Raw genomic sequence first — 12980 nt, forward strand, 5'->3', positions numbered from 1 at the left:
ACGCTCTGCAGCCTCATTGACGAACTGAAGCTTGTCCACAGCTTGTTTCATGTTCAGGTAGTCGTCATGATCCGCCCATTCACAGGCTGGACTGTGGAGAAACTGATAGGGCATGCCTAAAATGGTGAAGAACCGGCATGAGTCATGCCCAATTAGGTCCACCAGGACAGTGCCACTTTCTGGGACAGGGGGAAGATATGGCTTTCCATAGCCCCCATGATTGAGCCCCACTTTCTTAGTAACTTCAGTGCCTTCATGGCAAAGAAGGGCCTTCCTTATCTCCTCTTTTGTCCTTTCTTGTACTTGACACGAGAACAAAGCCAGTGGGGCCAACTCCTCAGTTAGGTACCAAGTGTGTCTACCGAGTGCCACACGTGCTTTGTCAACTATTGTGGCGTCATATGGGTCAAATTCAGCCAAAGTTTCGACCAAATTCAAGTCATTCAGTGGCGCACTTGCTGGAACGGGGCAAACAATCCACCATGGGACATAAACAGCGACTGTGAACACAGCAAACCGTTCTAACTTGCTGATTTGACTTTTAGTCACAACCTCGGCTTTGGGAAACTGCTCTTTGATCTGGCCTGACAAAAGAACAATCTTGAGGGTATAGAGCAGTTTAGCCATCCACCTTGCTTTGTGAAGTGCGCCGGGGTAGACCATCGTGAAGTTCACTGGCTCGGATCCTTTAGTTACAAGCAGCAGACATAGCTTTACCAGCTCCTTGTAGTCGCCACGTGTAAATGGTTGGGCTAGAGATTCACAGACGAAGTCAGCCATCTCCTGCTGCGCTCCTCAAACACCCAGGCATTGCGGGGTAGTAGTATTTCTTTTTTTCATTGTACGCCAGTTGAGAGAAATGGGTCTTGAACCTAGAAATGCAATTATTGGGATTATTGTATTTCGTACTAATCTATAATATTGTTTTAGGGGTATTAAGATTGATATGATCGATCATTTGCTTGGTGTTAGTATATCTTATAAGTCTAATAAAAGAAATTCCACTAAATTTGATCATTAGATAATAATATTCCTTGTTATTTTGTAAAGCCGACGGTACTAGCTCAAACGTGCACCGATCTCCAAGAAAATTTACAGGGGTGTTTCCTAGATAAATACACAACACTAAAACTTTGAACAGCATTGTAGGACCATTTTTTTATTTTTGGAGGGCAACGGTCACACCCTATTGTTCGTACCCTGTATGGTATATGATGGTTCCTCTAACCTGTACCATTGAATTAAACGGTGGTTTTCAAGAACGTAACCCCTAAGTAAAACGAGAGGTGGGTGTAGTTACCCGTTATTAAGCCTGCTTATTATTTTTAAATTGGTATTGACAAAGTATCGGAGTGTTGGTATTGGTTTGAAAATGAGTGCGTATTGGTACATCCCTAGTAGGATCACATTGGATAACAACCTAATCACAGGCATCGTTGTTCATCTGATATCTGCTTACTCTGTTTACATCTCCTAGACTAAGTACCTTACATGTGTCCACATTAAATTTCATTTGCCATTTTTCAGACCGTACGAAAAATTTGTCTAGGTCTTCCTGTAGTTTTTCCGAGTCCTCATCAGATTTAATTACACGCCCTATTTTAAGGTCAGCAAATTTACATTATGTTGCTGTCTATGCCTATATGTTGTTTACTGTATGTATATAATAAATAGTAATGGTCCAAGTACCGAGCCTTGGGGTACTCCATTAGTGACGTTACCCCAATCTGATTTAGTGCCGTTAATGGTTACTCGCTGTTTCCTGTCCTGTAACCACGCCCTAATCCATTTTAGAATGTTTTCTCCAATTTCATGAGCCTCCATTTTCCGCGTTAATCTTTCGTGGGGGGAGGGGGGGGGGGGCTCTGTCAAAGGCTTTGCTAAAGTCGAGGTAAAGCACACCATAATTGTGTCAGTCATCCACCGATTCGAAAAAAGTTGAAGAGAATGATGTTAATAGATTAGTCAGACATAAGTGCCCACTTGCGAAGCTATGTTGGAAATCATTGATCAACTTGTGCTTTTTGAGGTGATTTTGAATTGTTCGAAACTATTGCTTCCAGCAATTTCCCTACAATTGATGATAAACTGATTGGACCGTAGTTAGAAGATAGTGATCTATTTCCCTTCTTGAAAATTGGTATCACATTCGCTATCCTCCAGGATTCTGGTACTACACCCATTTTTAATGACACGTTAAGGAGAGTGTTCGGCTTAGATTGATGAAGAAAAAAAAATCCTGAGCAAAGGTGTTGCCTATGACTGTAAATGGACAGAGTTTTATCGTGAGATTTGTAATATTTATGCAGTTATGTATGGTTTCACTACCCCCCCACAACCTTCCCACGTCCCCTTGGGTAGACATATGAATGATCGTGGTATTTCCCCCAAAATATGGAAAAATTAGAACAAAAGACTTTAGAAATTCATTTCAGGTAACTCTCTTCCTCTTTGGTGAGTAGAGGGAAGCAAGACAGATTAGTCAATAGATCCCAGGCCTTGTCAAGGAGAGGTATGTGCTTTGCTGCACAGCCCACCATACCTCAATTGTACTGCTGACTCAGAGATGAGGTCAATTCAATTCCAATTCAGAATAAAATTTGAATTAATTAATCTCAATTCAGAATAAAATTTGAATTAAACAATTTCAATTCAGAATAAAATTTGAATTAATCAATTCCAATTCAATTCAAATGCTTTTCAATTCAAAATCAATTCTAATATACCATTAATCTAATGGAAAGAAATTTAAATTCGAGGTTTCAAATTAACTTTTTATTTTTTTTATCAAAAATGCTCTACCACACAAACCAATCACATTCTTTACCAACAAAAAGTTCAAATGGTTTAATTCTTTGTACCAGTAAACAAAATATGAATGAGTCCAAGTTACTGAGGATTGCATCTGATCATCATAAGTTGCTCAATTCTTTTATCTCTTAAATTGCACCTCTCTGACCTGAAGTGCTTGCCAGCAATGGAGAACAGTCGTTTCACAAGAGCAGATGTAGCAGGAATGGCGAGGTACTTTGCTGCAAGTCTGGAGAGAACAGGAAACTCGGGTTATTTGGCCTTCCAGTAGCCAAGGGGATCACCATCTTCCTGTAGACATGGCTGGTTGAGGTAGAGTGAGACCTCAGTTTCTGAAGGAGTTGGTCTTGGTGTAGAAGACCGGTTGGCCAGGGCAAAGAACTTGTTCCTCTTCATCGATGGTGGTTCAGCAGGGGAAATGTCTGTTGTTGTAGGATCAACACTGTGTGCCATATTGTATTTCACAGTCAGAAGGTCACGAATGTCTTGCACTTCATTGTTATAGTCATGACACCAGTCCAGCTTGTAACATGAGTCTAAGGTGGCAGCTAGCTGAAAAGCCTCCATAGATTCAAACGAGTCTCTGTTGAGGACTGAAGTACAGAAACAAGCTTGCTTTTATACACTTCATGAAGACTAGCTAAAGCAGCCCGAAGACCACCAACACAGCTAACTACCAGACTAGATGTTCCTGAATCTTATTAGTCACATACTCAAATGGCTGGAGTATATCACAGAGCTCCTTGATGGTGTTCAGCTCATACTGCTTCAGTTTGTAGGGAGTGTCAAGTTTGTCCCACACTTCAGGTGAAACTCGAAGTACTGACCTCATCATCGTCAATTGGCTATTCCAGCATGAACATGTTGCCATCTGGAGCTTGAAATCATTTGAGAGCACTTCTGCAGCCACTGTTGATTTCCTGGTTAACGAGTGCAATTCGTTCTAGAAGGTTGCTCGTTAACCGAAACCATTGTTTCAATGGGGTTTTGGGTAATTGGTTCCAGCTCACCGAAAATTGCCTAAAATCAACAAAAAAGGTAGTAAAGTACACTTACTTTGAGGTGTGTATGTAGAAGGCTCCTGGATGATGATGATGATGGAAATTAGAATAGGGGTGGAGGAGAAGGGAGAAGAGAAGGAATTGGGGTGGAAGAGAAGTCGCCCCATGGCGCCATTTCACCCATAAAATTTTAGTTCTCTTGGTGTAATTCAAGATTATTTTCTTTAAATCAACACTGCACTGCATTATATATTGTCAATGTGTAAAATAAATTTCAAATTGACTAATAATTTGCTTGGAAACAGAAAAAATGCATTTAGTTGAAGAGAGTCTGAAGCAAGATGTTACATCCACTGAAAAGACACAGAGACTGACGCCTGTATGGAGCGCGCAAAAAAGCTTCCTATACATCAATTATGTTCAATAATTGTTAAAATGACTAAAAAATTTAATATAAAACTTTTAAAATTATTGAATAGTAGAAACTTCTTGATATTTACTAAAATGGTAAGGAATTTAAGCCCTAGAACCGATTACTGTATGTATTGGCGGACTAATACTACAGCTGGTGGACCGCCAAATGCAAGCAAAAACATGTTGAGGTCAGCTCATAAAAAACTCGTTAATCGAGGGATTGCTCGTTAACCGAAGTTAAGAATCTTATGGAAGGTAACTCGTTAACCGAGGCGCTCGTTAACCGAGGGATCACTGTATAAGAAAATGTCGCTAAAACTAACGAAAGCAACAGCCATCTCAGGACGCCCAAGGCGCCCAGCCCCAGCCTTCCACCCCTCCCCTCAATCTCACATAAAGAATATAACTGGAGTTCAGTTGAAAATGTAAAAATAAACACACAAAAATACAAAAACAAACAAGATATAACATGTAAAATCAGCTCAGAATGAACACTTATACAGGGGAGAAGGGTTGAGAAACTTTATCAGCTCGTATCTCAAAATGAACTTTTCCAACACCTACAGTACACCTTAACCCGGACGCTAAGGGCATACTAAATCCCCCCTTACATTCCTTTAATATTCTGGCAAATATCTCATTGGGACTTGGCGACTAGGCTTTAGTTTGTCTATTTGTTTACTATCTCGCTTAATCTATTTTTTTCACTATCTTTGTACAGTGGTCCCTCAGTTAACGAACGGTTCGGTTAACGAATTACCTTCCATAAGAATCTCCAATTCGGTTAATGAACAAAAATTAGATTAGCAAAATCCTTAAGAACATCACGTTTTGTTGTGAGCATCAGCTGATGGGCTAGTCTGCCAATTCGGTAATCTGTTCTATGTTTACATTCGCTTCCAGTGGAGTAAATATCAAGAAAGTTGTGCTCTTGAATATTTTTGCATTTTTACATTAAAATTATTGGTCATTCTGAAATCTAGTTAACATATTGATAATATATAGCACAGTGCAGTGTTGATTTAAAGAAAATAATCTTGAATTACACCTAGTGAACTTAAAATTTTATTGGTGAAATGACGGCATCAAGCATGGGGTCCCCTGAAAGGTGATTTCTCTTCCACCCCCACTTCCTTCTCGTCTCCCTTCTCCTCCACCCCCACTTCTAATTCCTTTCATCATCAACCAGGAACCTTCTACATACACACTTAAAAGTAAGTGTACTTTACTGCATTTTTTTTTTTACTTTGTATGTATGTACTTTTCGGTGAGCTGGAACCAATTACCCAATATCCCATTGAAACAATGGATTCGGTAAACAAAATTTTCGGTTAACGAACGACCTTCTGGAACGAACCGTGTTCGTTAACCGAGGGACCACTGTATTATTATTCATAAATATAAATAAGAGCAAAAGAAATATAGTGGAAAGCTCGGAGCATGTTACTGTTGGGGATGATTTTTTCAAATTTATTTACGCCTAAGTGTGCTTCAAAACTCTGCTACAATGAGTTCAAGTATACCAAGCATGTAGTTTGCAAAACCAAGCGGTTGAGAAATATGAGAAAGAATCAGTGGTTGTCGAATGTAGGAAAAAATGGCAATTAAATTATATTTACAACATACAGTATTACCCCGCCTAACGCGGTTTCACTTAACGCGTTTTATCATATACGCGGTGCCTCGCCAGAGCTGAACTTTCACTTAACACGGATTTTTTCCACATATACGCGGTGAGTGTCCGGCTCGAGACGCTATTTTTAGATTTGCCCCACCCGCCACCCTGCCTGTTTTAGCTCATAAAATTCATACAAATTACCCGGCCAGAATATATTTTACATTGCTGGAATTCTTATAATTTGGTGATCATTTTGAATATAAACATCATATATTTTGCATTAGACATACAAATTTTAGATAAAAATTTTTCTCAGAGTAACTATGTTATCTTTTGTGCAAAATATATGACATTTATATTCAAAATATTCCTGGTCTTACAAGGAATCCAGCAATGTCAATTATATTATCCTAACTTTAGTTTGAGGTATTATTTATTAAAATTTAGTGGTTATCCCACACATCTCCTTGGGACGGTTGGTGGGGGGTGGGGGGGAGGGAGGGACTGACCGACCATCTGTTACCCCATGAAGAATTATTATTTTTTTTTATTAACTGAAGATATTTGTTTTAGCTCATAAAATTCATACAAATTACCCGGTCTGAATATAATTTACATTGCTGGAATTCTTATAATTTGATGATCATTTTGAATATAAACATCATATATTTTGCATTAGACATACAAATTTTAGATAAAAATTTTTCTCAAATTAACTATGTTATCTTTTGTGCAAAATATATGACATTTATATTCAAAATATTCCTGGTCTTACAAGGAATCCAGCAATGTCAATTATATTATCCTAACTTTAATCTGAGGTATTATTTAATACTAAATGTTAAAAACTCTGGAAGGGAGGATTGGTGGGGGGTGGGGGGGAGGGTTGGGACTGACCGCGCGGTTGGAAGAGGGGGGGAGGCAAGGTGGGGTACTTTGATTGACAGATAGTGTCGTGAAGATTATTTTTTTTTTTATTAACTGAAGATATTTGTTTTAGCTCATAAAATTCATACAAATTACCCGGTCAGAATATAATTTACATTGCTGGAATTCTTATAATTTGGTGATCATTTTGAATATAAACATCATATATTTTGCATTAAACATACAAATTTTAGATAAAAATTTTTCTCTAGGTAACTATGTTATCTTTTGTGCATATATATGACATTTATATTCAAAATATTCCTGGTCTTACAAGGAATCCAGCAATATCAATTGTATTATCCTAACTTTAGTTTGAGGTATTATTTATTAAAATTTAGTGGTTTTCCCCCAAAATTTTCTCTGAGGGAAGAGCCGGCAGTGTAGTGTGAGAGGGGGAGGGAGTTGAGTCCATTATTTGAATGGACATTAACTTGGCGACTGTATTTCTCTATTTCTCTTAAGTATTAATTGTGTGCATGTACCATCATAAAATTAAGATGTTATTTTTACTACAACATAGGTATGTGCCTTCATAAAGTGGAGTTTGGGGGTCGGGCCGGTTTCTATTGGAATTAATCCCATATGTTCTGTTGTTCACTTAACGCGGATTTCACTTAACACGGGACCCTCTGGGTTCTATTGACCGCGTTAAGTGGGGTACAACTGTAATTAATTTTGCTGTAGAGTAACAGTCTTGGTTTGAAATGTAAATACAGCATCAGCATTTCCAGAAGAAAACTGCATCTGATTCTAGTGCAATCTTTTTTTTTGACGGATCTTCTGAAACAGTGTGATGTGTTTCCTGCTATTCGAAAAGCTATATCGATCTCCTTGACGTTTTTGGCCTCCACTTGTGATGTAGAGTGGTCATTTAGCATGGTGAGACATGTCAAGAAATAACTTTAATCAACATTGTCAACTGAATGCTTGTTTGGATTGTGCACGCTCAGCGTGCACCGCCAAAAGGTGTTAGAAAGAATGAATGCTTTCACTGAAGACGTGCTTGATTGTTTTGGAGCTGATAAGTGCTGCCTGCAGTATTTATTTAAGCATTGAAATTACCCTGCTAATGTTCTGAGCAAGTCACCATCGTGGCAGACAGCTCGTATTGGCCATCCCTAGATTTTCAGGATTAATGTTGTGAAATGAAATATTTTCGTGAATCTTTGTGATTAATAATTTGGTGACAACACTGATATGTGATAGTGCTGATCATCCATTACTTGAAAGTACCCGGTAACTCAATTATACTTGTATATACCTGTTTGGAATAAACTGATGTCAGGTCTTATCTTGCTACACCCCCCAGGAAAAAATAAATAAAAGTCCTGCAGATGCCCACGACAATATAATGTTCATCTGGGAACACACATTAAGGTTATACTGTACAGTAGTTCAGAAGCCATAAACTCAAGTCAGGAGTAATAACACTGACCTTTGACCCAGTGACTCCAAAACTAAAAAAGACCTTTTGCTCCCTAGAGGTGAGATACATCTGAAACTATTACATGCATCTGTGCATGGAAGTTCAAGTGAAAATTGTAACCAACACTGCATGTAATTGATGTTGATATAGATGTTTGGGTAAATGGTATTCAATACAGTACAGTACAGGTGTTGTTTATTAATAAGAACACTGGCCAAAGGTGTTTATGCAACTTTGTTATCTTTCTATATTCAAAACCGTGTTGAATTGAATCAATGGATATTAGATTAAATCGAATTACCTAACAATACTGATATAGAACCAGAAATATTGTGTGTATTATTGCAAGGAAATCATTGTATAGTAGAACATTTATTATAATCTGTATTACATTTGTCAGCAATGTTGTAGCAAAGCAACAATAATTAGGTAAATAGATAACTTAATACAAAATATTGTAAGGGTGCATATAAAAAACCTTAAAAACTTAATTTCCTTATGCTGGAAATACAGTTTCAGGAATATTCCAACTCCTGTAATACAATAATGGTTGGGAAGTACTGTACTTCTATGGTAATAAAGATGAACAGGTTCAAATCAATGCACTGTAACTCCTGTATCTGCAGTGGGAGTATTAAATTCAATGTGACCTAAATACATTGATATCTCCGTTAGCCAGAATAACTGGTGCAGAGCAGTTCCGGGAATGAGATATTTCTGGGTAACAAGGCGACTCTCAAAGCCAGAAAAAATCCCTTATCCCAGGAATTTTCCGGGTAACGGAAAAATGTTCTCGGAACTTCCAGAAATTGTGCATTACATCATCTCTCGAACCCGGAAAAATATCCCCCATCCCCGGAATTGTCCAGGTATGTACTTGAGAATTTGTCTTGGAATTTCCAGAAAATGTGCCTGATTTTCATCTCTCAAACCAAGAAAATAACTTCCCCATCCCTGGAATTTTCTGGGTACTGGAAAAATTTTCTTGGAATTTTCCAGAAAATGTGCCCCTAGGTAAATCGTTCCCAAAACTGGAAATTTCCGGAAAATTTGAATGGGAATGATTTTCCGAGAAAATTTCAATTCCAGCTATCGGAGAGTTCTGGTTAAGAGAGATTCCGGCTAACAGAGATATTACTGCACTGCACTTTTTATGAGGCACACAGTGGAGTGCATATCCTGAAAAGGGCATTCCTCAACAACAGTAATCATGTAAAAAAAATAAAATAAAATAAAACAAAAATAAAAATAATAATAACTACATACTGTACAGTGCTTATTTGTAAATTTTCACACAAACTGGAAAATAACACAAAAAACAAGGAGAAGTTCACCTCCCAGAAGGCATTACCCACCTTGCCTAAGAGAGGGAGTTCTACTGATCCCCAAGTGTCTGCTCCCCAGTGGACGAATCCTGAGGCAAAGTCTGCTGTAAAGATCCCCGCTAGTGCCACAAGGAAAATCGTAGTCACTTTCTCAAACTTAAAATGAACTGCCATAAAGTATAAGTTGACTACCAACAACGTTATACAGATGCATACACACACTATTTCCTGCATACGCTTCCCTGGAAGATAAAAGACATGAACTGTGAAGTCTGTACATATTACAAATTATTCCTTAATCTAGTTAAGTAAACCATCTCAAAACTAGCAAGGACAAGTGAACACAATGCCCCATTACTTAACTACAAATGAAATTCCAGTGAAACCTCCATTTAGCTGATTATAGTAAATGAGAGAAAAGGAAGTCCATTAGATGTGAAATATTTGTCTAAAGGACTTTATGGTATGTGAGATGTGAAACGTCCATCTAACAGATTATATGGGAGAAGGTACTGTAGTCTGTCAGATTGAGGTCCATTAGACTGAAGATTCATTGTATTGTACAGTACCATAATTCTCTAGCAGAAGTCATTAGCCAGGAAAACCTCTTCTCCAAGTTTAAATGAATCATTTGCATTTGTAATTCTCTAAAATACTTTACTGAAAATATATCTTAATACTGTACTGATTCCAAATCTTACAAAAGTCTGCTATCAAAGTTTACTTACAACTGAAATATGTCAGAAAGGCAATGTTTTACAGGTTCAATCTCTGAAGCAATAAAGTTATTGATCCAAAGAAAATTCACTTCTCCTTGCACAAAGTGATGCCTGAATACCATGGTCTACATCTACACCACCACAGATACTGTATACAGTAGCTTCATAGAAAAGGCAAAATAATGTCCAGGTTATGGCCACACCTGAACACAGCTAAGACAGAGACAACTCTTGTTAATTAGATTTTGAAGCTTGGCTCTAAGGGAGGCAGGAAATTACCAGTGAGCATGCTACAACACACTACCCTCACATGCAACCAAACATACTGTAGTAGTTATTTTGTTTGTTCTTTTTGCTACCCCTAACTGCAAATACAAAACTGTTCAGTGAATTTTAGTTTTTTTCTGTTTTACCAATTCTACAGCTTACATCATTATTTTTCTAACCAGTCAGCAAATGTAAACAAAGGCTCACTTAACTCTACGGTGTCCTAGTTTGTTTACATACACCTCCAGGTACTGTACTATACTGTATAGGGAAGTCTCTTTCTGATCCTTATTATTTTTGTTCAGTCTATTTGCAAATTTAAGCATGTCTATATTCTATTATTGTGATCCACTGGCCTTAAAATGAGTTAACAGATTCAATGCTTAACCCATACATTTCTCTGCCCACAATATGTTTCCACATTCCAAATACGTCTACAGGTTGTACTGTACAATATTGGATACTGTACAGTACCTATTTGATGATAATTACTGTACCCCTTTGCTGTAATTACCGTATCCCCTTGTGGCGATAAGGTAGTTATATAAAAAATAAAAATAAATAAATAAATACATAAAGGGGAGGCAGAATGAATCCAAATATTTATGAATTCCATCTGTTTACACGAACGAACCAAAAACCCTCACTGACTCCTACTGGCCAGTCAGTAACAAAATTGTATCAAGCAACTGGACTGCATGACACACCACAATAGTCCCGAGTCCACCACACCCAATGGCCTACCCTAAAGCCAATTCCAAGTAAATTTTGGAAGTAATAATGCTACCTAACACATTCTGCAGAACAAATCTCCTACATAATGGAAGAATATTAAACTGTCAGAAATTTGCAGGAGGAAAATTATTAAATTCAGTAGATTCATGAAAAAGTAAAGGTAACTTGACAATAATTGATGTTCCAACATTCCCTGGCATGAAGTAGCAGTACAAAGGCTTATAAGGCAATTCTTGAAACACGAAATTGAGAAATATTACTCATTATGATAACACTTGTCGTAAGAAAAAGCTATCGTATTTCACTTTTGTATTACTGGTTAATTTTCTCCCTGATAATACCAAACATAACAAAATTATACACAGGCTATTTCATTCACTCATCCAGGCAGGCGAGTAAATTTAAAGTTCTAACCCAAACCCAATTTTCGTTAGCTTAAACTTTTCATTTAAGACTACGGTATGTTTACATTGATTAATACCATGTACACTCGCAACAAAAAGTATCGGTGCATACTGTAGTGTAAACAATTTGAGACCAGTGACGATAGGTATTGGGAAAGGCGAGTTGTTCCAGCCACATGTTGGCAGCTCTGGTCAAGTGAAACGAACCGCTATAAATAAGGTCGGGAACTGATAAATAGACAGTATGAAATATGAGGAGCTCCCTGTTAACAAAATTGTTTATGATACTTGTGAATATTGCCACATTAACTATGCTACCAAATAAACCACTCAACCTGATCGTCCTGAGGGGTGGTGCAGTGTGGACGGCCGCTCCGAGACCTGTCGTCTGTAGCACCAGTTTCGAGGTATCGCCGAATCCATCGTGCAGCGGTGTTCCTGTGGACACCAACCCGACGACTAATATCTGTGACGCCGAACCCTTCGTTATGAAGGGCAATAATAGCTCCTCGCGTTCCCTCTGAGGTTTCCATGTCGTCTGGCATGTGTAGATCTTTACTGCTTCATATTGCCTCTGTTTTATACCCACGTTCACCGAGACCGAACCCTCGCTCGTCATTCAGTCGACACAAAACAACAATCCAAAAAGAGGAAACAAACACACTGATTGTCAGCCATATGGCAACAGCTAGTGAGGGGGGGGGGTTATGAGGATACACTTACCAACCTTTCCGACATATCACAGTGTATACGTATCGTTTCGGAAGTCGTTGATCTCACCCTGCACCGATACTTTTTGGTGCGAGTGTACATAGGCATCTTAACCCCCCCCCTTCAGTTAGTTTGAGCCAAGGGAAAACAGTGTCTGGTTGGGTCAGGAGATGAATGTGGTTCTTTTTCTGAGGTCAGACAAGCATGCAGTATGTGAAGTCTGAAATTAAGACTCTGGTGACCCTAGGCTTGGCAGTTTGACAATGCCAGTAATATTAGATCAGGTCAACAGAGCAATCCATTTGTCCATCTGTTTCAGTATAGTATTGTACAGGATGCCATAGTGACACATTTTTTTGGGATACAGTCATTTACCACATTGGAATACACGAGGTTATAGTGTGTGTGTGTGTGTGTGTGTGTGTGTGTGTGTATATATATATATATATATATATATATATATATATATATATATATATATATATATATATATATATATATATACAGTGAGTTCTGCTATAACGCGTGTTTTGATAACGCGAATTTGCTCTAACGCGATTTATGAATTCGGAACAATATTTGTATAACGCGATCGCTTGTTTGCTATAACGCGATTTTT

The 12980-nt window shown here is 38.0% G+C and overlaps 1 protein-coding gene across 1 annotated transcript in view; it reads right to left on the reverse strand.

The window, feature by feature from the left end:
* The window catches only part of LOC121877625 (plasmanylethanolamine desaturase-like), a 59585-nt gene that overhangs the window by 29969 nt on the left and 16636 nt on the right, over window positions 1-12980 (reverse strand). The window contains exon 2 of the mRNA XM_042383436.1: window positions 9556-9767. Within this exon, the coding sequence (XP_042239370.1) occupies window positions 9556-9767 (212 nt within the window). The remainder of the gene's footprint in view (window positions 1-9555; window positions 9768-12980) is intronic.

Source organism: Homarus americanus, unplaced genomic scaffold (assembly GCF_018991925.1).
Source record: "Homarus americanus isolate GMGI-L3 unplaced genomic scaffold, GMGI_Hamer_2.0 scaffold19918, whole genome shotgun sequence".
Lineage (NCBI taxonomy): Eukaryota > Metazoa > Arthropoda > Malacostraca > Decapoda > Nephropidae > Homarus > Homarus americanus.